Source organism: Budorcas taxicolor, chromosome 5, assembly GCF_023091745.1.
Source record: "Budorcas taxicolor isolate Tak-1 chromosome 5, Takin1.1, whole genome shotgun sequence".
NCBI lineage: Eukaryota > Metazoa > Chordata > Mammalia > Artiodactyla > Bovidae > Budorcas > Budorcas taxicolor.
In genome coordinates, this window is record NC_068914.1 from 16629752 (window position 1) to 16655850 (window position 26099).

General features: G+C 36.5%; 1 protein-coding gene across 3 annotated transcripts in view; it reads left to right on the forward strand.

The window, feature by feature from the left end:
- P4HA1 (prolyl 4-hydroxylase subunit alpha 1) overlaps nucleotides 1-25851 on the forward strand; it is a 94702-nt gene extending 68851 nt beyond the window's left edge. For all 3 annotated transcript variants that reach the window (XM_052639611.1, XM_052639612.1, XM_052639613.1), the window contains exons 10-15: nucleotides 5953-6052; nucleotides 15934-15987; nucleotides 19124-19189; nucleotides 22622-22690; nucleotides 23204-23300; nucleotides 24784-25851. In XM_052639611.1, the coding sequence (XP_052495571.1) occupies nucleotides 5953-6052; nucleotides 15934-15987; nucleotides 19124-19189; nucleotides 22622-22690; nucleotides 23204-23300; nucleotides 24784-24854 (457 nt within the window). In that variant the 3' untranslated portion in view covers nucleotides 24855-25851. The remainder of the gene's footprint in view (nucleotides 1-5952; nucleotides 6053-15933; nucleotides 15988-19123; nucleotides 19190-22621; nucleotides 22691-23203; nucleotides 23301-24783) is intronic.
- The last annotated feature ends 248 nt before the right edge of the window (nucleotides 25852-26099 follow it).

Here is a 26099-nt window from a genome sequence, read left to right on the forward strand (position 1 = left end):
TTAATATTTTTACAGTTTAGAGGCCAGTGTAGATAGCTTTGAGTGATACCAAATTTTTTTAAATTGGCATAGCTTGTAACAACAACATCCTCTTCTATTGGCTATAACAGTCATTCTCAGATTGAGATAAATGGATAGATCCAGATGGATCTATAGTGTTATTGTATAATTGTCCCACTGAGAACCAAAGGGACTGGATAAATTCCAGCTCTAGATGTTTAGCCTTTCTTTGTTAATTGTGAAGCACTTATGGAAGAGTTATTGAAAGTTTTGCCCTCTGTAACTGGCACTTTGGGCCCTGAATTATATTTTGCCTTTGCATAAAAATCACATAGTGGTATGCAGATTACATTAATCATGTTTTCTTTTGGCAGTTTTGTAACAATCTTAATCTTCCTTTGTGGTTCAGCGGGTGAAGAATCTGCCTGCAATGCAGGAGACCTGGGTTTGATCCCTGGGTTGGGAAGATCCCCTGGAAAAGGGAAAGGCTACCCACTCCAGTATTCTGGACTGGAGAATTCCACGAACTGTACAGTCCTTGGGGTTGCAAAGAGTTGGACATGACTGACTGACTTTCACTTAAAAACCTCCAAAGTGGTGGTGTTTTTTTACTTTAAGCATGCATTCCTTAGTATTAGAAATATAATCATGTAACTTGAGACTGTTTCTTCTTACTTAAATAAAGCATTCCAGTGATATTTTTTAAAGTATATAGTAAAAGGATAATGAACTTTTTTTTATAGCAGAAACTCATTAGAAATGAAAAAAATGTTAATGTTAATGCATGTACAACTTAACTCTCAGGTTCCTGTCATTAAGACCAAAAGAAATATATTTTGGGTTATCTAATTATTAATGGAAAAAGGACACATAAAAAGGGTTCTGTTTTTCTCCTAGTGCTAAACTATGTTTTGTGGAAAAAACACTTTATAACTTAGTTGACATTTTCAATTATAATTGTACAAAAGATAAAGAATGTTCAAATGATTTTTTGCAGGTTACAGTAAATGCTATAATTTTACATTCTAACTCAGTGAAAGCACTGAGTACTAGAAGAATGTTGATATCTGATTATTTCATTTAATGTAGGAGTAAGACTTCTAGATCCTAAAGAACAGACAGTTAACATATTACAGTATCACTGTCTTGTTATTTTTAGTAGTGTTAAAACAACTCAGCTAATTTCAACTGTCCAATAAGTCTACAATAATGTTCCTGAAGACAGATTAGCAGCAATGCTTTTAAGGATGGGATGAATAAAATGTTTTAAATGTGTTCTCCAGCTTAGGAGAATCTTACTATATTTTGGAGAGGTTTCATATAAAAGTCACATTAAGTGAAATAACCTCCTATGTAGGTAGAACTCATTTTCCTCTCCAGTGACTATAGCAGTTTCTTTTAAAGCTGTGGTTATCAGTGACTGTCCATCATCTAAGGCTTAATTTCTAAGCCTTCTATTAAGATAGTTTATGATATAGCAAGAAGTGCAAATTAAAACTTTTAAAAAATTTAAACAATTAAAGTATTTTTGCCTCTAAGATTGGCAAAGATTAAAAAGATTGATACTGTCAAGGATTTTATGAAATGGGCACTCATAAACAGTTGATAGAAGTATAAGTCGCAAATATTTTTGGAGGGCAATTTGATATCATTTATCAAAATGTAAAACTCATGTAGTATTTCCACATCTAGGAAATTATCCTACAGAGATATTTACAGAAGTATGCAAAATGCATACAGAAATTTGTTACAATATTGTTTGTAATAGAGAAAAATTAGGAACAACCTTTTTTAACCAGTGCTTTATTGACAGACCTTTGTGGTCATCTTGGAATTAAAGATAATTTTAATATTAAAAATAAAAAGCAGTAATTAAAAAAAGGTGACAAATTGAAACGTAAAGTGGTATAGTTGCTGTGGAAAACAGGCTGGCAGTTCCTCACAAAGTCGAACATGGGATTATGATATGATCTAGAAATGCCACTTCTAGGTATATATCCCCCAAATTGAAAAGAGGTCTCAAACCGATTACTTGTACATCCATGTTCATAACAGCCTTATTCATGATAGTCAACAGGTAGAGGCAATTCAAACATCTATTAGTGGATGAATGGATAAATAAAATGTGCTATAAACAAATTATGGACTGTATTCAGCCTTTAGAAGGATTGAAATTCTGATACATGCTGTTACATGGATGAACTTTGAGGATATTATATTAAGTGAAATAAGCCAGGCACAAAAGGACAAATATGGTATGATTCCACTTATAGGAGGTATCTAGAATAGGCAAATTCATACAGACAAAAAGTGGACTAGAGGTTACCCAGGACTGGGAGGAGAAGGAAATGGCAAATTGTTGTTTCAGAGTATACAGAATTTCAGTGTGGGATGGAGAAAAAGGTTTGGAAATACAGAGTGGTGATGCTTGTGCAACTTTGTGAATGTATTTAACACCCCTGAGTTGCACTCTTAAAAGTGGTTAAAATGGTTAATTTTATGTTGTATATTTTTTACCACAATAATTTTTTTAAAAATGAGGTAGCATTATGTGTATTAACTGGGAAATATGTCAGAAGTATTTTTAGGGAGAAAAAAGTATACGTGTATATTAAGGTGTAAGGTTGAAGGGTGGATTTTTTTTTTTTTAATTCTCTCAGTAAGTTTGTTTACACAGGGAAAAGCTATTGAGAGGATATATATCTATTTGTTAGTAGTGTTTTGAGACTAGGAAAGGGACTTCATATACTTTTATACTCTTCAAAATTTTTATAATAAATATTTCTTTTAAAAATAGCTTTATTGAGGGACTTGCCTTGCAGTCCAGTGGTTAAGACTTCGAGCTCCCAATCCAGGAGGCATGGGTTCAGCCCCTGGTTGGAGAACTAAGATCCTGCAAGCTGCTTGGTGTCCCCCCAAAACAGCTTTATTGAGCTATATACCATACATTTCACCCATTTGAAGTGTATGTCAGTGGTTTTTAGTATAGAGAATTGTGCCTCCATCACCACAATTAATTTTAGAACATTTTCATTACACCAAAGGGAAGGTTTACACTCCTCAGCCATAACTACCCAATCCTTAATCCCCTACCTGCCCCAACCCTGGGCAACCACTAATCTACTTTCTGTTTTTAATGGATTTGCCTATCCTGAATATTTTGTGTAAATGGAATCATAAACGTGACCTTTTAGCGTCTGGCTTCTTTTGCTTAGCATGTTTTCAGGGTATGGTTGAGCAATATTCTTTTGTATAGATATGCCACATTTTATCTATCTTTTGATAGATATTTGGGTTATTTCTACTTTTTGGCTATTATAAATAATGCTGTTCTGAAATTCAAGTCTTTTGAAATATAGCTTATTTTGATGATGTCCTGTTTGTTGTTGTTTCTACTTTTGGGGGCATAGCTAAAACAATGACTGAGGTCACAGAGATACACATTGTGTTTTTTTCCAAAAAGTTTTGTAATTTTAGCTCTTATATTTAGATCTTTAATCCCTTCTGAGTTAATTTTTTTTTAATTATAATGTGAATGAGGTAGGGGGTTCATCTTCTTTCTTTTGCACGTGGTTATCCTGTGTCCCAGAACCATTTGTTGACTATAGCAATTTGTTATAGTCTTGTTAAGTAAACAAGCATATTATAATGTTGACTATAACAAGCTTTTACAATTCTAAAACCATAAAATGAAAGATTAGACTGATAGTTTGCTAAACTGGTAAAAGTGAAGGTGTTCTTGATAACAGGAGTCTTCAGGCTAAAGAGTTAGTAAGCAAGGAATACCTGGAGAATGCATGAGCGAGGAGATGAGTTTCAAGAGGGATGAACATTGTGAAACTTTACTAAAAGCCCAAATAACTGAGAAAAATCAGAAAATCTTGTTAGATTTAATAACAGTAGGATTATGGGTGATGTTAGCAAGAGCAGTTTCGATGGAGTGATAGAGATTAAATCTAGATTGGAATGGTTTGAGAAGTGAGGAGTCTGTGAAAAGGTTGACCTGAAGAGGGAGGAGAAAGAAGTTGGTAGCTGGAGAGAGAAAGAATTGAGGAAAAGAATTTGAAATTTTTGCTTATTTGTTTAATGGCAGAGTCTTAAGCGCTGTTAAAAGCTGTGGGAGGAATTACTGAGAATGGATGTTGATTATGTGAGAGAGAGAAGGGCTAATCAATGATTCATGATTCCTGGAATGGCAGGAGATAATAGAATCTAAGGCAAAGGATTGGCCTTAGATAATGGAGAGAAGTCTCCTCTTGGAACTGGAATGAACTAGAATGAACTGTGTATCAGGAACAGATTGTATGGTTTCTGTTTTGTTTTCTAAGTAGGAGATATGTTGTCCACTGAGTGAAGGGGAAGTCATGGGTAGGCTGGCGTTCAGAATAAAGGAGAGGGTAAGGCCCACCTAGAGTTAGCGTTCGTGAATTTTTAGTGGAATGTATGCGCCTTATTTCACAATTTTCTCCAGTAGAATTTGGTAATACAGGTATAAGCTTGGAGAAAAGAAATTCATTCAGGATTGTCTTTTTGCCAGAAAGTTGAATTTAGGCTTTTATCAAGAATGCTGTTGAAGGACTTCCCTGGTGGTCCAATGGATGCCACGCTTCCATTGCAGGTGGCATGAGTTCAGTCCCTGTTTGGGAAACTAAGATCTTGCAGCCATGGCACTACTAAAAAAAACTGCTGATGCTGTAGAAATGATGGACCATAGCTTGATGAGAGAAGTGAAGAAAGAAAAAGTCTGTTAGACAGGAAAAAAGCCTACATAAAGGAGAGGGTTGAATTTTGCAGTACCATTTTATTTAACTATAGTTTCCATACCATAAAATTCATCCTTTTAAAGTGTACAGTTCAGTGGTTTTCAGTCTTTTTAGCTGTGCAGTCATCACCATTATCTAATTCCAGAACATTTTCACCACCCAAAAGGAAATCCTGTACCCATTAGCAACCATTCCTTAATTCCCCCTTCCCCTGGCAACCACTAATCTACTGTCTATAGATTTACCTGGACATTTCATGTAAATAGAATCACAATGTGTGACCTTTTGTGTCTGATTTATCTTTAACATAATGGTTTCAAGGTTCATCCATGTTGTGGTATGTATCAGTACTTCCTTTTCATGACACAATAATCCATCTTATGGATATATCACATTTTATGTATCTGTCCATCAGTTGATGGACATTTGGATTATTTCCACTTTTTTGCCATTAACAATGCTACTGTGAACATTTGTGCACAAGTTTTGGTATGAACACACATTTTAATTTCTCTTGGATATACATACTGAGGCATGGAATTACTAGGTCACTCTATGTTTAACAATTTGAGGAACTGCCAAAGTGTTTTCCAGAGTACTGCACTAGTTTACATTCCTACCAGTAATATATGAGGGTTCTGATTACTTCACATCATCACCAACACTTGTTGTTGTCCATCTTTTTGATTATAGCCATCCTACTGTGTGTGCTGGGTATCTTTTAAAAACTTTTTCATTTATACAATCAGTACATGAATTATTTTCCTTATAAAGTATTAGCATTATATAAATCAAGCTAAAATCCCTAACCTCCACCCTGGCCAGTTCCTATACCTTACCTAGAAGCGACAGTTGTTTTCAGTTTTACGTATATATTTATTTGGTATATATATATTTTTCAAAATTAACAAGAAATTCTCAGTGTAGATAGTCCTTTATAGCCTTCTTACATTAACCCACCTGTTTTCATGAAAACTCTGTAATAAATGATATTAATTTTTTCCCTTTCCAACCTCTAGCTGTTGAATGTAACACCCTTTAACATCAGTAAAAACCATATCAAAGAAGCAAATCAACTAAGTGGTTATAGATAACGCCATAATATTATGGCTGTATATTATGGCTTTTAAAATGGCCTTTATGTATTGAAACTTAATCAGTAAAACTAGTATTTTCTTCATGTTTTTAGTGCCTGGCTGTCTGGCTATGAAAACCCTGTGGTGTCGCGAATTAATATGAGAATCCAAGATCTAACAGGACTAGATGTCTCCACAGCAGAGGAGTTACAGGTAGGTAATCCCATTATTCTTAAACTTCTTCAAAAGATGTTGCACATAGAGAACTCTGCTCAATGTTATGTGGCAGCCTGGATGGGAGGGGAGTTTGGGTGAGAATGGATACATGTATATGCATGGCTGAGTCCCTTTGCTATCCATCTCAAATTATCACAACACTATTAATTGGCTATACTCCAATACAAAATAAAAAGTTAAAAAAAATTTTTTTAAAAAGATGCTTCAGATGAGATTTTTCTGTCACTGTACAGACAGTATTCAATTCACAATATACTTTGTGACTGTAAAAGTGAATATATAGTGAAACCATGTACACCGATCTTAATAATCAGTGGGAAAACTTGAAATTGTCCTAAGACCTTTAAAATTTTTTCTCAAAACATTAAAAACTCTTACTGTTGAGTATAAATTTCTAGGGAAATGAAAAATATGTAATACTAATATTAGTACACTGTTTTGCATAAATAATTTTTTCTTTCTGTTTTCTATTCATCTACCATAAAATTTACCTGATTTTAGTATTCACATGGTTGTACATCATCACCACTATTTTCATCACATCAAAAGAAACTCCATTTAAGTAATAACTCTCCATTCCCTTGCTCTAGTGTGCCTGGCAACTGCTTCTCTACTTTCTATGAATTTGCCTCTTCTAGATATTTCATATAAATGGAGTAATACAATATGTGGTTTGGTATATTTGGGTTATTTCACTTAACAATGTTTTTAAGCTATATATTTGTTGTAGCATGAATCAGCACTTCATGCTTTTTCTTGTCTGAATAATACTCTCTTGTTGGATATACCACATTTTATTTATCAGTTGAGGAACATTTGTTTCCACTCTTTGTATATTATGACTAAACATTTGTCTACAAATATTTGAACAGACAACATTTAAATTCCTCCTGGGTACATATCTACTTAACGAAGTGTGCTGCGTCATGTGTTATCTTTAATATTTGAGGAGCTGACAAACTGTTTTCCCAAATGGCCAAGTGCTTTTATGATCCCACTGGCAATGTACAGGGTTCCATTTTTGTCACATCTTTGCCAACACCTGTTCTTGCCCATTTTTTAAAATTAAGTTTATTCTAATATGTTTGAAATGCTATTTCATTATGGTTTTTATTTGCATTTCTCTGGAAAACCACTAGACCATTCAGGTATGACCTAAATCAAATCCCTTATGATTATACAGTGGAAGTGAGAAATAGATATAAGGGACTAGATCTGATAGAGTGCCTGATGAACTATGGATGGAGGTTTGTGACATTGTACAGGAGACAGGGATCAAGGCCATCCCCGAGAAAAAGAAATGTGAAAAAGCAAAATGGATATCTGAGGAGGCCTTACAAATAGCTGTGAAAAGAAGAGAAGCGAAAAACAAAGGAGAAAAGGAAAGATACACCCATTTGAATGCCGAGTTCCAAAGAATAGCAAGGAGAGATAAGAAAGCCTTCCTCAATGATCAATGCAAAGAAATAGAGGAAAACAATAGAATGGGAAAGACTAGAGATCTCTTCAAGAAAGTTAGAGATACCAAGGGAACATTTCATGCAAAGATGGGCTCGATAAAGGACAGAAATGGTAGGGACCTAACAGAAGCAGAAGATATTAAGAAGAGGTGGCAAGAATACACAAAGAACTGTACAAAAAAGGTCTTCACGACCTGGATAATCACGATGATGTGAACACTCACCTAGAGCCAGACATCCTGGAATGCGAAGTCAAGAAAGCATCACTACAAACAAAGCTAGTGGAGGTGATAGAATTTCAGTTGAGCTATTTCAAATCCTAAAAGGTGATGCTGTGAAAGTGTGGCGCTCAATATGTCAGCAAATTTGGAAAACTCAGCAGTGGCCACAGAACTGGAAAAGGTCAGTTTTCATTCCAATCCCAAAGAAAGGCAGTGCCAAAGAATGTTGCCAAAGAATGTTCAAACTACCGCACAGTTGCACTTATCTCACACGCTAGTAAAGTAATGCTCAAAATTCTCCGACTCAGGCGTCAGCAATACGTGAACCATGAACTTCTAGATGTTCAAGCTGGTTTTAGAAAAGGCATAGATCAAATTGCCAACATCCACTGGATCATTGAAAAAGCAAGAGAGTTCCAGAAAAACATCTATTTCTGCTTGATTGACTATGTCAAAGCCTTTGACTGTGTGGATAACAATAAACTGGAAAATTCTGAAAGAGATTGGAATACCAGACCACCTGACCTGCCTCTTGAGAAACCTGTATGCAGGTCAGGAGGCAACAGTTAGAACTGGACACTGAACAACAGACTGGTTCCACATAGGAAAAGGAGTACGTCAAGGCTGTATATTGTCACCCTGCTTATTTATCTTAAATGCAGAGTATTTCATGAGAAACGCTGGGCTGGAAGAATCACAAGCTGGAATCAAGATTGCTGGGAGAAATATCAATAACCTCAGATATGCAGATGACACCACCCTTATGGCAGAAAGTGAATAAGAACTAAAGAGTGAAAAAGTTGGCTTAAAGCTCAACATTCAGAAAACTAAGATCATGGCATCCAGTCCCATCACTTCTTGGCAAAGTGATGAGGAAACAGTGGCTTTATTTTGGGGGGCTCCAAAATCACTGCAGATGGTGATTGTAGCCATGAAATTAAAAGATGCTTATTCCTTGGAAGGAAAGTCATGACCAACCTAGACAGCATATTAAAAAGCAGAGACGTTACTTTGCCAACAAAGGTCCGTCTAGTCAACTCTATGGTTTTTCCAGTAGTCATGTATGGATGTGAGAGTTGGACTATAAAGAAAGCTGAGCACCAAAGAATTGATGCTTTTGAACTGTGGTGCTGGAGAAGACTCTTGAGAGCCCCTTGGACTGCCAGGAGATCCAACCAGTCCATCCTAAAGGAGATCAGTCCTTGGTGTTCATTGGAAGGACTGATGTTGAAGCTGAAACTCCAATACTTTGGCTACCTGATGCGAAGAGCTGACTCATTTGAAAAGACCCTGATGTTGGGAAAGATTGAGGGGAGGAGGAGAAGGGGATGACAGAGGATGAGATGGTTGGATGGCATCACCAACTCAATGGACATGAGTTTGGGTTAACGCCGGGAGTTGGTGATAGACAGGGAGGCCTGGCGTGCTGGGGTTCATGGGTCACAAAGAGTCGGACACAACTGAGTGACTGAACGGAACTGGTTGCTAATGATGTTGGGTGTCTTTTCATGAGCTTATTAACTATTTTATATCTATGAAAAACATTTCTATTCAAATCCTTTGCCTATTTTTTTAATGGAGTTATTTGTCTTTTATTGAGTTATAAGTGTTGTTCATATGTTCTGAATACTGGACCCATATTAAATGTATGGTTTGCAGATATTTTCTCCCATTCTCTGAGATGTCTTTCACTTTCTTGATGGTGTCCTTTGGCAAAAATTTTTAATTTCTATGAAGTCTGATATGTCTTTTTTTGGTTGCTTTTGCTTAAGGTGTCAGAAGAAACCATTGCCTAATCCAAGGACATAAAGATTTACACCTGTGGTTTTTCCTATAACTTTCATGGTTTTCTTTCTTACACTCAGGTCTTTGATCCATCTTGAGTCATTTTTATATATGATATAAGGTAGAGGCCCAACTTCATTCTTTTCATGTGGTTATATAGGCAATTGTCCCAGCATCATTTGTTGAAAACTAGTCTTCACTATTGAATTGTCTCAGTAATTTAAAATATTAGAAATATTGAGGATTATAGTGTTTTAAATCTTTGTAAGCACTTATGACTTTTGACTATGCCAAAGCCTTTGACTGTGTGGAAAATAAACTGTGGAAAATTCTGAAAGAGACAGGAATACCAGACCACCTGACCTGCCTCTTGAGAAACCTATATGCAGGTCAGGAAGCAACAGTTAGAACTGGACATGGAACAACAGACTGGTTCCAAATTGGAAACTCCAGGAGATGGTGATGGACAGGGAGGCCTGGCGTGCTGTAGCTCATGGGGTCGCAAAGAGTCAAACACGACTGAACTGAACTGAACTGAAGCACTATCAGGGGCTTCCCTGGTGGCTCAGAGATTAAAGCATCTGCCTGCGATGCAGGAGACCTGGGTTCGATCCCTGGGTCAGCAAGATCCCCTGGAGAAGGAAATGGCAACCCACTCCAGTGTTCTTGCCTGGAGAATCCCATGGATGGGGGACCCTGGTGGGCTACAGTCCACGGGGTTGCAAAGAGTCAGACACGACTGAGCGACTTGACTTGACTTGACTTCTTCAAGCACTTATCAACAGTAGTTTCCTTTCTTCTCATTGTGAAACTTATGATACAGAGCGAGAATCTTTTTCTTTGTAAATTGTCCTGCTTCAAAGTTTGGTTCAGCTTTTAGTGTTTTATCCTTTCTGCCTTTAATGTTGTTAAATATCTCTGAGAGATCTTTTATTGATGATTTTTTTCCAGAGTCACTTCCTCCAATATATCTTCATTCTTTTCATCATGATCACTTTCTTTATGTTAATAAGTTTACCTCCAACAAAATTCTTCTGACCTTCACCATGTTCCTCTGACTGCGTATCTAGAGTTTCTCAAACAGCAAAAGTTGGAAACATTTTCCTTGTCAGCCTTTTAGTTTGATTTGTGGGGGGATCAGTATGAGTTTTCTTTTTCATATTGAAATATAGTTGATTTATAATGTTGTGTTAGTTTCAGGCATACTGCAAAGTGATTTAGTTATACATATCTGTATATATGTATTCTTTTTCAGATTCTTTCCCCTGTAGGTTATTATGGAGTATTGAGTAGAATTCCTTGTGCTGTATAGTAGGTCCTTACTATATCTATTTTATATATAGTAGTGTGTGTGTACACACTGGTCAGTCGTAAATCCCCTAGGCAGATTCTTTACCACTGCGCCACCTGGGAAGCCTCATATTAACTAGTATGTGTATGTTAATCCCAGGTTCCTAATTTATCCCTCCCTGCTACCTTTCTGCTTTGGTAACCATAGGTCTGGTTTTTTGTGTGTTTTTTTTTTTTTTTTAATTTTGTAGTTTGTATTGGAGTATAGTTGATTAACAATGTTGTGATAATTTTAGGTGAACATCGAAGGGACTCAGCCATACATATACATATATCCATTCCCCCCAAGATGGCACACTGATAAAGAATCTGCCTTCCTGTGCGGGAGATGTGGGTTCAGTTCCTAGGTTGGGAAGATCCCCTGGAGGAGGAAATGACAACCCATTCCAGTATTCTTTCCTGGAAAATTCCATGGATAAAAGAGCCTGGTGGGCAACAGTCCCTGGGGTCACAAAGAGTCAGACGCAACTAAGTGCGTGCACACACACAGTCTCCCCCAAACTCCCCTCCCATCTTGGTCCTTGTTGGTTATCCATTTTGAATATAGCAGTGTGTTTATGTCCATCCCAAGCTCCCTATCTGTCCCTTTCTTTTAGTCTTTCCCCCACCCCCAACCATAAGCTTGTTCTCTGAGTCTGGTTTCTGTTTTGTAAGTAAGTTCATTTGTATCATTTTTTTAGATTCCACATATAATTGATCAAACGATATTTGTCTTTCTCTGACTTACTTAGTATAACAATCTCTATGTTGTTGCAAATGGAATTATTTCATTCCTTTTTATGGCTAAGTAATAGTCTATTGATAAGTATATACCACATCCTTGTCTATTCCTCTGTCAGTGGACATTTAGGTTGCTTCCTAAACGTCTTAGCTGTTGCAGATAGTGCTACAGTGAACATCGGGGTGCATGTATCTTTTAGAATTATGGTTTTCTCTGGATATATGCCCAAGAGTGGGATTGCTGAATTAGATGAAAGCTCTGTTTTTCGTTTTTTAAGGAACCTCCGTACTGTTCTCTGTAGTGGCTCTGTCAGTTTACATTCCCACCAGCAGTGTAGGAAGTTTCTCCTTTCTGCACACCCTCTCCAGCATTTTTTGTTTCTAGACTTCTTGATGATGGTCATTCTGACCCTTGTGAGGTAATACCTCATAGTTTTGATGTGCATGCTTTTGAACTGTGGTGTTGGAGAAGACTCTTGAGAGTCCCTTGGACTGCAAGGAGATCCAACCAATCCATTCTGAAGGAGATCAGCCCTGGGATTTCTTTGGAAGGAATGATGCTAAAGCTGAAACTCCAGTACTTTGGCCACCTCATGGGAAGAGTTGACTCATTGGAAAAGACTCTGATGCTGGGAGGGATTGGGGGCAGGAGGAGAAGGGGACGACAGGGGATGAGACGGCTGAATGGCATCACTGACACGATGGACGTGAGTCTGAGTGAACTCCGGGAGTTGGTGATGGACAGGGAGGCCTGGTGTGCTGCGATTCATGGGGTCGCAAAGACAAAACTGAGCGACTGAACTGAACTGAATAATTAGTGATGTTGAGCATTTTTTTCATGTGATTTTTGGTCATCTGTATGTCTTCTTTGGAGAAACATCTATTTAGATTGTCTGCCCATTTTTTAAGGTTTATTTTTTGATACTGAGCTGTGTGAGCTGTTTGTGTATTTTGGAGATTAATCCCTATCAGTTGTATCGTGAGAGAGGTGAGCTCGGGTCCTACTCATCTTTTCCCATCTTGTCTCAGAACCAAGTCCATTTCAGTTTGATTTCAATTTCAGTTACAGCATTATTGCTTTCCATTTCTCTGCTGCAGTTACCTTTGTTGGCCAATTTCTTCTAATTGTCTCTTATTGTAAAAGATCACATAGATTTTTACTGAAGAATGAGGAGGCATATGCTTTGCTATCTATACAAGAACTGAATAACAGATACGCAGTGGCCAATCATTGATACTTTAAAGAAGTGGTTGGTCATTGGTCATGTTGTGTAGCTGTTATTTATGTAGTAATTTGTGGATTGAAGAGCTAGTAGCAATATTTGCTACTATATATAGCAAGCAATGTAAAGAAATAGAGGAAAACAACAGAATGGGAAAGAGTAGAGATCTCTTCAAGAAAATCAGAGATACAAAGGGAACATTTCATGCAAAGATGGCCTCGATAAAGGACAGAAATGCTAGGGACCTAACAGAAGCAGAAGATATTAAGAAGAGGTGGCAAGAATACACAGAAGAACTGTACAAAAAAGATCTTCACGACCAAGATAATCACGATGGTGTGATCACTTACCTAGAGCCAGACATCCTGGAATGTGAAGTCAAGTGGGCCTTAGAAAGCATCAATACAAACAAAGCTAGTGGAGGTGATGGAATTCCAGTTGAGCTATTTCAGATCCTAAAAGATGATGCTGTGAAAGTGCTGCACTCAATATGTCAGCAAATTTGGAAAACTCAGCAGTGGCCCCAGGACTGGAAAAGGTCAGTTTTCATTCCAATCCCAAAGAAAGGCAATGCCAAAGAATGCTCAAACTTCCGCACAGTTGCACTTATCTCACATGCTAGTAAAGTAATGCTCAAAATTCTCCAAGCCAGGTTTCAGCAATACATGAACCGTGAACTTCCAGATGTTCAAGCTGGTTTTAGAAAAAGCAGAGGAACCAGAGATCAAATTGCCAACATCTGCTGGATCATTGAAAAAGCAAGAGAGTTCCAGAAAAACATCTATTTCTGCTTTATTGACTATGCCAAAGCCATTGACTGTGTGGATCACAATAAACTGTGGAAAATTCTGAAAGAGATGGGAATACCAGACCACTTGACCTGCCTCTTGAGAAATCTGTATGCAGGTCAGGAAGCAACAGTTAGAACTGGACATGGAACAACAGACTGGTTCCACATAGGAAAAGGAGTACGTCAAGGCTGTATATTGTCACCCTGCTTATTTAAATTATATGTAGAGTACATCGTGAGAAACACTGGGCTGGAAGAAGCACAAGCTGGAATCAAGATTGCCGGGAGAAATATCAATAACCTCAGATATGCAGATGATACCACCCTTATGGCAGAAAGTGAGAAAGAACTAAAGAGGCTCTTGATGAAAGAGAAAGAGGAGAGTGAAAAAGTTGGCTTAAAGCTCAACATTCAGAAAACTAAGATCATGGCATTTGGTCCCATCACTTCATGGGAAATAGATGGGGAAACAGTGTCAGACTTTATTTTTGGGGGCTCCAAAATCACTGCAGATGGTGATTGCAGCCATGAAATTAAAAGACGCTTACTCCTTGGAAGGAAATTTATGACCAACCTAGACAGCATATTAAAAAGCAGAGACATTGTCAACAAAGGTCCGTCTAGTCAAGGCTATAGTTTTTCCTGTGGTCACTTATGGATGTGAGAGTTGGACTATAAAAAAAGCTGAGCACCGAAGAATTGATGCTTTTGAACTGTGGTGTTGGAGAAGACTCTTGAGAGTCCCATGGACTGCAAGGAGATCCAACCAGTCCATTCTAAAGGAGATCAGTCCTGGGTGTTCTTTGGAAGGAATGATGCTAAAGCTGAAACTCCATTACGTTGGCCACCTCATGCGAAGAGTTGATTCATTAGAAAAGACTCTGATGCTGGGAGGGATTGTGGGCAGGAGGAAAAGAGGACGACAGAGGATGAAATGGCTGGATGGCATCACCGACTTGAAGGACGTGGGTTTTGGTGAACTCCGGGAGATGGTGATGGACAGGGAGGCCTGGAGTGCTGCAATTCATGGGGTCGCAAAGAGTCTGACATGACTGAGTGACTGAACTGAACTGAACTGACTGATAGTAATTACTGCGGTATTGTATATAATTACTCACAGTTAATGTAATACGGTAACTGAAATGTCCACTGTGCTGTTGGGGGTTTAGTGTTAATGGTTAGCTAAACCATGATATCTGAGATGTGTGCATTTTAGAACTATGCAAAACAGGAATGCCTATATTTTAAGTTTGCCTAAGTAAGTTATAATTTACTCCATGGTCATCTACAACTTCCTTGTTACTCATTTGATTATTTAAAAAATAAAAGCTATGATGTGTCTTTTCTTTCCTAATTTGTATTTATTCTTACCTGCCTAACCGTCACAGGCTCTTTCAGGCTACTTGATATTTCTGACTGAATAGTCTGATCCAAACCAAGGTGTCTGCAACGTAAGAAGTAAATTATCCACAGTAATAATAATTTACATAAGACTTGGACTTTGCTGTGAGCAAAGTTTTAATTATGTACTCTTTTTATCAACAGCGCTCTTTAGCATTATGTAGCATTATGTACTCATTTTATCAACAGTGCTCTTTAGCTCACATTTTCCTTTCATTTTGTTAGCATTTTGTTATATTGGGGTGAAAAGAGGTAGTTAACATTCTCTTTATTTTACAAACAAGAAAACTGATTGTATCCAAAGTTACATATGCTGTATTTTAACTAAGAAATCTGGACCGTGAACCCAAACCAAATATTTTTCTTTTGCTGCTTCTCACTGGGACATTGTCACATCCAAATGAAGTTGTCAGGGCCTTGCAACAGGAATAATTAAACTAGTGTTTACTTCTTCCCTTTTTTACTTAAGTAGGGAAAAAATACATATCCAAAGGGGATTTCATTAAAGTAGATTGGGAATTTGCCAATATTTGGGGCTTTGGGAAACATGAATCTTAATTTAAATTCTCAAGGAAAGTGTTTACTGACAATAATAAAAATTGTGAAATTCTAATTTTAGAAAACTAATTCTAAAAATCAAAGTTTGTTATGTATTAGGAAAATCATGTGTTCCAAACATTTGCTAAAGAAAAGCATATTAACTTAAGATTCTAAAATAGCATATAACATCTCTTAGTTTTTCATCCTTGGTTTCTTAGAAACTCTCACTGATTTAAAAAAAAAAATGCTTTGCTTCTCATTTATTTAGAAGTACCTAACTGTGATATATAAGAGATCAAAATGGGACTCAGATTTTTTTGAATAGTAATCTTGATAGTTCTTTTATCATGCCTTGTTTCTCATGCAGGTAGCAAATTATGGAGTTGGAGGACAGTACGAACCCCATTTTGATTTTGCACGGGTAAGTAAAAAAAAAAATGGAGAATGTAGGACCCCATTTTGATTTTGCACAGGTAAGTAAACAAAAATAATGGAGAATGTAGGAGTTCCGCTGAAGCTTAGGCATGACATGTTAATTCTGTTATTTTAGTATTATAAATTCATAGCTTATTTTATAAGAGATTTGTAGCTCATTTGTGGAAGAGATATGTAGCTCATTTGTAGAAGCATGGTGGGATAGATAGTCTACACATTTTAGCAGTAAGAAACAACTAGAGACATGGAAAAGAATTTAGGATACTTTTAAATGCATTGCTGAGCTTTGGGGAAAGTAAAGGAAGTTCTCAAAGGCAAACTGAACAAAGAAAATCTAGAGACTAAAATTAGAGAGATAAAAGGAAGCAAAAAGGCTGAGGCTGAAGGCATATACCTCCAGGAATGGAGAGCTTTGAAGATTAACAGCTCTGAGAGGACCTACATAAATGTAGGCTACTGACCTGAGATCCCTGCATAAAACCTAAATCTCTAAAGGCATACACCTGCAGAGAAAGAAAGGATGGCCTAGAAAATCATCTGCTTTGAGTCAGGACAGTTCAGGAGTTTCCTTTTGCATCCTGGCTTGAGTAAGATGTATTATGGGAAGCTTCTTTGGGCAGTTTGAAAGCATAGGCCTGCAACAGCTATTAGGTGCCCCCAGGGTGTTGATACCTCAGTGATCAGATATAGAATATAAAATAACTATACAACACTTCATTCATTTTTGTCTTTTATTTTTAAATTCTCAAAATGATTTAACTGAAATAGAATCTTCAGGTTGAAAAATTTTTTGAAATTTTAAATTTAGTGGATAAAGTTAAACAGATTAGAGACAGCTATGGTGAACTGGCCAGTAAATCTGCAGGAATTACAGGAATACATTTTGAAAGAAAAAAAAAATAGATGCAGAGACTGGAGGAAAAATAATATTAAAGCAGTTTGTTAAAAAGACATCCTTTCCCAAGTACTCTTGCTGAAGTATTTAACCTTTTAAATTAATTTTAACATATTGAGCTATGAATTATATCATTACCAAATCTTAATTTAAGCTTTATTATAATTACATGAATTCTAAGAAATGCGCCAAGTATTCTAATAAACTTCTTGATCTATTACCATTTTAGAATAAGAGTATATTCTTTGGAAAGAAAACGCAGTCTGTTAATATATTGTGTTATATTCCTTGACTGACTTAATCCTAAAATCCTAGATACTTTCTGTGTATAGGCTAGCAAAGAATATATTTTTAGTCTATTTTCCTTCTATTTTCAATTACTGAAAAATGTCTTAGGATCTTGGATGATGTGAAAGACTACAGTTTAAGTTCTGACATTAATGTAACTAAACTTTTTTTCTTAGGTTTGTATTTTGAAATAATTAGAGACTCCTAGGAAGTTTCCCCCAAAAACTGTACAGGATCCCATGCACCCTTCACTCAGCCTTCTTCAGTGTTAACATCTTGCATAACTATAGTTCATTATTAAAACCAGAAAATTGGCATTGGCACAAGCAACAGAGCTTATTCATGTTTCACCAGTTATACTGGCTCTCGTGTGTATATGTATATAGTTTTATTACACGTGTAGCTTTGTGTAACTACCAGCACAGGTCAGGATACATAACTGCACCATCACTGTAAGACTCCCTTGTATACTACTCTGTAGCTCCACATACCCTTCTGCTATCCATAACTGCTGGTAATCATTAATCTGTTCTTTATGGTAATTGTTATTTCATAAATGTTGTATAAATGTTATATACAGCATGCATCCTTTTAAGATGGTTTCTTTTCACTCAGCATAATTCCCTTGAGATTCATCCATGTTTTTGCAGAACATATTGATAGGGTGTTTCTTTTTATTGCTGAGTAGTTTCTCGTGGTATGGAAATACCAATTTAGTCATTCATCCTTTGAAGGATATTAAGGGACATATTTTTTTGGGCTCCAAAATCACTGCAGATGGTGACTGCAGCCTTGAAATTAAAAGACGCTTACTCCTTGGAAGAAAAGTTATGACCAACCTAGATAGCATATTCAAAAGCAGAGATGTTACTTTGCCGACTAAGGTCCGTCTAGTCAAGGCTATGGTTTTTCTAGTAGTCATGTATGGATGTGAGAGTTGGACTGTGAAGAAGGCTGCGCTGAAGAATTGATGCTTTTGAACTGTGGTGTTGGAGAAGACTCTTGAGAATCCCTTGGACTGCAAGGAGATCCAACCAGTCCATTCTGAAGGAGATCAGCCCTGGGATTTCTCTGGAAGGAATGATGCTAAAGCTGAAACTCCAGTACTTTGGCCACCTCGTGCGAAGAGTTGACTCATTGGAAAAGACTCTGATGCTGGGAGGGATTGGGGGCAGGAGGGGAAGGGGACGATAGAGGATGAGATGGCTGGATGGCATCACGGACTCGATGGACGTGAGTCTGAGTGAACTCCGGGAGATGGTGATGGACAGGGAGGCCTGGCGTGCTTCGATTCATGGGGTCCCAAAGAGTCGGACACGACTGAGCGACTGAACTGAACTGAAGGGACATATTGAGGATATGACAAAGGAATGTGTAGAAATTTCTGTATGAAAAATAAAATACTTTTTTTTTGAAAAAATGCCAAGAGACTATTCTGTATTTTATTAGCTTTAAATAGCCAGATGTAAATTCTCTAGCCAGATTAAAGTGCTGACGATCAAAAGACAGGAATAGTAGCAGTGTGAATATTTGAATGGATCATGAGTTCAAAGTAAATCTCAAAGTTAGTTTTTTTTACCCACAGAGAACTGATTTAATGAATGGGGCTGAAAGTCTCTCATGTCTTGCTTGTTTGGAAGCTAAAACTATAGTTGTTAATTTTTTAAACAATCTGTGGATAGTAGATATTGGTTTTCATTGTATAGACTAACACATCTGTTTTTCCCCCCAAATGGTCTTATCAAAAGTATTCAGTGTACTAGTTGAATCAACAGTCAACAAATATTTGAGAGCCTTTTGTATATAGTGCACTGGATATTACAAAGGAACCTTTAGGGGCTATTTTTAGCATACTGTTCAGCATGTTACTGATGTTTAGTTGCCCGTGGAGAACTTGCATTACTGAATTTTACATCACTCAATTGTATTTTATTCACAGAAAGATGAGCCAGATGCTTTCAAAGAGCTGGGGACAGGAAATAGAATTGCTACATGGCTGTTTTATGTAAGTTATAGCTAAAATTTTCATTTTAAGTTGGGATTTGATCACATGACTTATTTTAATGTGTTTAGATGTTTGCTTTGGTTAGCTCTTAACATCTTAGTTGAATGTTTCTTACAACTGAGTAAAGAGGGTCAAGATTTTTTTTTCATTTATCGCTTTTTCAGAGTGTACTTACTACAGCCTGAGGAAGAAAGTTAAAATGATCGTATCAGAAAAGTGTACAAATCATAGGTATTAACTTGATAAATTTTCACAAAGTGAACATATCTAGTGTATTCAGCACTCAGACCAAGAAATAGTACATTACAGCACCCTAGAAGCCCTTTCCTCAAGGGTAACCATTCTCACATTGTTCATTAGTTTCAAAACAGTATGATCTTTTAAAAAATTGTTTATCTATTGATACATATAGAAAAACCAAGCTTTGATCATATAATATTTGCCCCAGTTATCTATTGCTGCATAACAAATCATGCCAAAACTGAATGGTTTAAATTAATAATTTGATTTTTACCTATCATGGTGGTGAGATTGGGCTTTATTCATGGTTCTTGCTCTGAATCTCTCATGATGGCTGGCACTTGGGGTCACCTTGAAGGTTGAGATTGAAGCTGACCAAAATACTGACTTTTGGCCTGGGCTTCCTCACAGCATGGTGACTGGATTCTAAGGGCAAGTATCCTCCCACAAAAGGCAGTATGTGACATTTTTATTAGCCATGCTCCGAAGTCAAATAGTGTCACTTCTGCTGTATTTTATTAATTGAGGCCATTGTAGATGTCTGCCATGCTTCAAGAGGGAAGGAACATAGACATAGATTCTACCACTCAAGAAGCATGCCCCTGTCATGTAAAAAGAACACATGGGACAGGACATATTGGGGTATATTAGATTTAGCAAGTACAGTCTCCTACAGTGTTGTAACCTTCATTAACTTTAAAAGATGTATTTTATATTGACTTAGTTTTGCTTATTTCATTGTTATTTCCATCCCCTATCCTCCTTTGATTTATATGAAACTGAATCTTTTTGTTACCTATTTTATTTCACTCCCTACCAGATCTGTGTCTCCCTACTCCATCTAGTTTCTTTCTTCCTTGCTCCCTGCTCCCTTCTGTTTGTCTTTTGCCCAGTTTTTTTTGATCATTCTTCTTTCCCTCCTTTTTTTTTTTTTTTAACAGACCTCTTTCCCTGTATCCAACCTACCTTGTCACTCTCCTGATTGCTCTCCTCATCCCTCTCACAACTCCATCTGGTTTGCAGAAGGATCTAAGACACCATAAAAAAAGGATTTAAGATGTATAAGATAAATTAAGAATGATAGAGGGAAAACCAGGGGAGAAGCTGATAACATTATGCAAAAATTCATGTTGTGAAGTCTTTGTATATTTTCTAGAGGTGAGATCTGTAGACTTGTACTAATTTATATACCATCTTTAAGTGTGATGCTTGTCAGACTTTTGATCTGTACATCTTTTACTTCATCAGACTAGCAGTTTTTGTGGTTTAATTTGCATTTCTCTTATTAGAGAGGTTGAGCATCTTTTCAGATTTTTAAGAGCCATTAAGCATTTGCTTTTGGCTGTATTTGTTTCATAAAAGCAAGCATACACGATGCTGTATTATTTGGTCCAGTATTCATAAAGTTACAAATAATCTATTTAGACTATATATTAATTATGCCTCCCTTTAGTTAGATATAGCATTTTTATTAATTAGTTTTCATTTTTTCCCACTATTTGAATGCTCTTCCCAGATGGGCCCATAACACAAAGTTTAAATTTCTCCAAAGTTAACTTTTCATTGCTTAAGAGCGATCAGGTCTTTGATGCTGATCATACATGTATCACAGCAAAATGCACTTCTTTATATCACTCAGTGCCTTTAACTTTAAACTGTTTGATATTGAGGTCAGACTCTGTTTTCTTTGGTACAGCTTCCCTGGTGTCTTGGTACAGCATTTGCCTATATATCACGGACTGTAGCATATAGATGGATTTTGCTTAATGACACACTACATTATACTTCCTTATTTTTTTGAAAAAAAACTTCATTCTATGATCTGTGTTTCCTTTGCCTCATTTTGTGCATGTACTTCTTCAATTTATTTGGAAGATTTGTGTTTTTATTCTGGTTTACCTTTAAGACTATAACTATAAATCTCTTAATTTTCTAATTTTTAGTTACTGTGTGTTGATACCCTACATGAGAAATGACAAAACTGGTTGTAGTTTGTTACTTTTCTCTTAGTGTTTATTTCTATTTTGTTTGAATTCAGTTATTTAAATATTTCTTGAATACCTACTATTTTGAGGTACCATTTTAGACACTGAAGCTCAACAATTAAAACAGGTGAAAATTCCTACCCCCATGGAGGTGATATTCTAGTGCTATATCATACATATTTATACCCTTATGTTACTCAATTTGTCAGTTTTAAATCCTCTCTTTTTACCTCTGTCTATAAAAGAAATAGCTATCTCCCAAATCCTTTTCCAATCTCCCTTGCTGACTTTATCTTTCTTTTGCTTTTATATATGTATGTAAACCCAAATGGCATCTTGTTTTTTAAAAACTGACCAGCGTGCACCAAGCCATCTATGTAATTCGAAGTCCAGGTATTCTCATTCTAGTATTCAGTATCATATCTATCTCACAGTAGCATGTTTATTTATTTATTTTTAATATCTGGCAGTTTATTAACCAGTGGAACATACTGAACAACAAACTGTTACATCTTTCAGGAAGAAAAAAACACTAAATTTGAAAACACATCACCCACTGAATTCGAATACAACACCTCTACTCAATTAAGAGAAACATTTGTACAGTTTAGATCTTTATTTTTACACCCATCAGGCCATGAATTCATAGGGAATGGGCTCCAGCAGTTGGGGTTCCTTTCCATTGGTCCTCATGAAGTGTGCTTCTCTTGGTGGAACAGGCTGGTATTTCAGCTGAACTCAAGTCCCTTTCTCTTTGGTTTCCTTCTTTTTCTGATCATTTTCCTTCACACGTTTCAGGAATCTATCTTGGCAAATTAATTGTTTTGGCAAGAATCTTGTCCTTGTTTGTGTACAGTGATGCCAACAGCATGCTGGGTAACACTGTAGGCTCTCCCAGTTTTGCCATGGTAACATTTGTGGGGCCTTCCTTTTTGAACAATACCCATTCCCTTGATATCTATAATATCACCCTTCTTGTAGATTCGCATGTATGTGGCCAAAGGAACAACTCCATGTTTTTCTGAGAGGCCTAGAGAACACGTAGTGGGTGATCCTCCTTTTGCCCTTTGTAGTTTTGGTTGTTTTGGTGAATTAGCCTGATGGGCCAGGGGAGAGATTAGTTGGAAGATGGAGGTTCCGGCCGAAAGGGGCATGTTTAATTTTATTCCACCAGCACTTTTGATAATACTCTGTCGTCTCTTATTAGATGAGTGATGTGTTAGCAGGAGGAGCCACCGTTTTTCCTGAAGTAGGAGCTAGTGTTTGGCCCAAAAAGGTAAGCTTGATTTGTCATTTTAGCTGGGGGTGTTTTTCTGTTTTTTTTTTTTTTTTTTTTTACCCTCAGGAAGAGAGATACCTATAGTTATTTATCTATAAAAGTAAATAACATTTTAAAAGGTAGTATACTTAAGGAATACATTATCTATAGGAAAATCTTTACTTTTTTTTTTTTTTTTTTTGTACAATTTACCATGGGTACCCAGAGGTATGAACAACCAGGGATTAGTATTTAGAAGTTTTCATTTTTAAAATGGGTTCCATATGATGCTTGCTATTTATAAGATGTGTTAGCTTTGGCAAACCCACTTCTTTGTTAAGCAACTCTGATGTTAATGTTTTCATGTCATTGCCAAAATTTCCTAAGTTATGTCATCCTTTCAGAATTCTATTAGAAGAGATATAGTGCTGCCATGGGGAATTACTTCCATAAAACAGAGGAAATTTTAATTACTGTAAAAGCGATAACCTCATACTTTGTTTGGGAATAATTTTGTGTTCTGCTCCTCAGGGAACTGCTGTTTTCTGGTATAATCTGTTTGCCAGTGGAGAAGGAGATTATAGTACACGGCATGCCGCCTGTCCAGTGCTGGTTGGAAACAAATGGGGTAAATATTTCCTGTAGTCTCCGAATAGAATTTATGATTTTGGTCTCTTCTTTTGGAATTAGTTTTTGTGACATTTTAAATACTAGTTCCACTTGTTACTCTGAGAAACACTAATGGACTCAAAATTAAGTTAGACCATATCTTCCTCTCGTGGGATTCGCAGTTGTCGCAGACACATTAGTGGGTAGAATATAATGTAGTATATGATAATACACAGATGTAAACAGAAGACAGTAACTACTTACATTTAGGGAGGCTTCTTTGAAGTTTTAATTTTTCTGTTTGCTCTTGAAGATAAGCAGTTGTTTTCCAAGCATGTTAGGGACCAGGGCCAGGACTCGTATGAGGCTGGAGAGGTACTCTCAAGGGTCATGCAAGTATAGAACTGGCCAAGTTAAAAAAAGGGAATAGAAATGGGTAAGATTATCTTAATAAAGATTCATTTAACCCCATAACTATTTTAGTATGTGTCACTTGGCCACACTTCAAAGATTTAAAAGAAGTGATGTTTCTATTTGTGAACCACTGGACTAGAATAAAGAGAGGCTAGCACAGGAGAGATGAGTTTAGAAGGCTATTTCCTGTTGTCTTAAGTGGGTGATGATAAAAGGCTGGACTAAGGCAGCTGCAGATGATTTGGAGAGCAGTGAACAGATTGAAGAGACCAAAGAAGGAGAAAATGACAGGGTTTAATTAATGGAAGATTGGCTACACAGGTTAAGAAAGGTAACAGACTAGTTAAGAATTAGTAAGGAATTAGTAAGAGTTAGTTTAGATATTTTATACATGTTGATGCCATGTTCTATAATACAGGAGAAGAAGGAAATTAATTCCTTTTGGGGTATATTAAACAGTATCTTGGAACACAGGAAACTTAATGAGCACATAATAGAAATTAATCATAGAGTTGCTCCTTTAGCGTGGAGACTTTATGTTCATCTTTTAAATGTCTTTGTATTAGAAGTTGTATTTTGTGAGCAAGTAAAACAGTGTTTTGTTCTGTGTATATCTACATCGCTTCCCTAGTAGCTCAGATGGTAATAAATCTGCCTGCAATGCAGGAGATCCAGGGTTTGATCCTTGGGTCAGGAAGATCCCCTGGAGAAGGAAATGGCAATCCACTCCAGTATTCTTGCCTGAAGAATTCCATGGGCAGAGGGGCCTGGTGGGCTACAGTTTATGGTGTCACAGAGTCAGACATGACTGGGTGACTAACACATACCCACATCACAAGCCTTAGATTGAACATTAGAAACTTCAAGAAACGTACATTTACAGATTCTCAAATGTACATACATATAAAATCTTCTGTGTCTCCATCATTTAGTGAAGTTCTTGAAAGATAGCCTTAGTAGCATGCATCTTTGTCTGGTTTTGGTCTTGAATTTTTTAACCCATGTTGAAACTTCATTATAGAGCTATATCTCAGAAGTTAATACTAGTTAGATAGCAGGATACATTAATATATTTTGTTCTTTCACAGTATCCAATAAATGGCTCCATGAACGTGGACAGGAGTTTCGAAGACCATGCACCTTGTCAGAATTGGAATGACAAATGAACTTTCTTTCTCTCCTGTTGTACTCTAATGTGTCTGATACACACAATTCCCAGTCTTAACTTTCAAGAGTTTACAATTGACTAACACTCCGTGATTGATTCAGTCATGAACCTCATCCCGTGTTTCATCTGTGGACAATCACTAACTTTGTGGGGTTTTTTTCCTTTTAAAAGTAACCCTAAATCACCACATTGTACATATGAAAAACCTTACAGTTCAGTTAGTATCACAGAGGACAAAAAGGCAGGGTTAAAAATGAGGAACTTTTACCTTTATATTAAAATTTTTTTTTGTTGGAAAAAAAAATTCAAGTCAAGCATCTGATTATAATATTTCAGTATATCTCTGTCGGTGGGTGGTGAACTAAAATGGTCCATCTGATTAAGGAACAGATGCCTTACAGTGTATACCTAGGTACTATGTTTACCTAGTCTTAACTTTCTTCTGGATCTGCTTGACGACTAGGAATAAATTAGCCCTCTAAACTCGGTTCAGTTTAACGTTTGCCCCTATGTTTTCTAAGTAGATTTTTCCTTCTCCCAAGTCCTTTTTAAAGTATTATTTTTACCAATGTGCTCCTTTCATAGCTCCTCTGTGGTGAATTAAATTTGAGTTAAAATACTTTGATTTAAAAAAAATTTAACAGAAGGTCCTACATTAAAAGTTTTGGCCTTCTTAACAGAAATGATCATGACTTCACCTGTTTCTTCTTTTTCTTAAATGACTCATGATTTTGTCCAAAAATTTTTGTTGTTTTCCTTAGTGCTAATTCCTTGCCTCTTATTCCAGCTATAGACAGTAGGGGATGATGATGCTGGCATTCAGATTAAATAAATATTGTGCCTTAGGAGACTGGAAATTTTAAAACGTACAAGTTCTTTCAATGATGAGGGGATTGATAAAAAAAAAGTTTTTCCTAAACAGTCAAAATGTTTGTTTCTTCAATTCTGAAATGTGTTGTGACAATAACCTATTTATGATCTTAAACCTTTTTTTAAAAATGTTTCTGTATTCTGTGTGGTATTTTTCATATTTGAATGTGAATGTATGCTATTGCAATAACAGGTTATTTCTTTTTATTTAGGACCTAGACTTATTCTTGATGTTCAATTCATTCTAAAGTCTCATTGTTATGGTAGAAAATGTAGGCTCTCTAAACCTTCAGATATTTAATCAAATACGTTACCTTCAAAGGGAGCTCTGATCTTTAATACTATGGTTATGGAATTTTTACAATA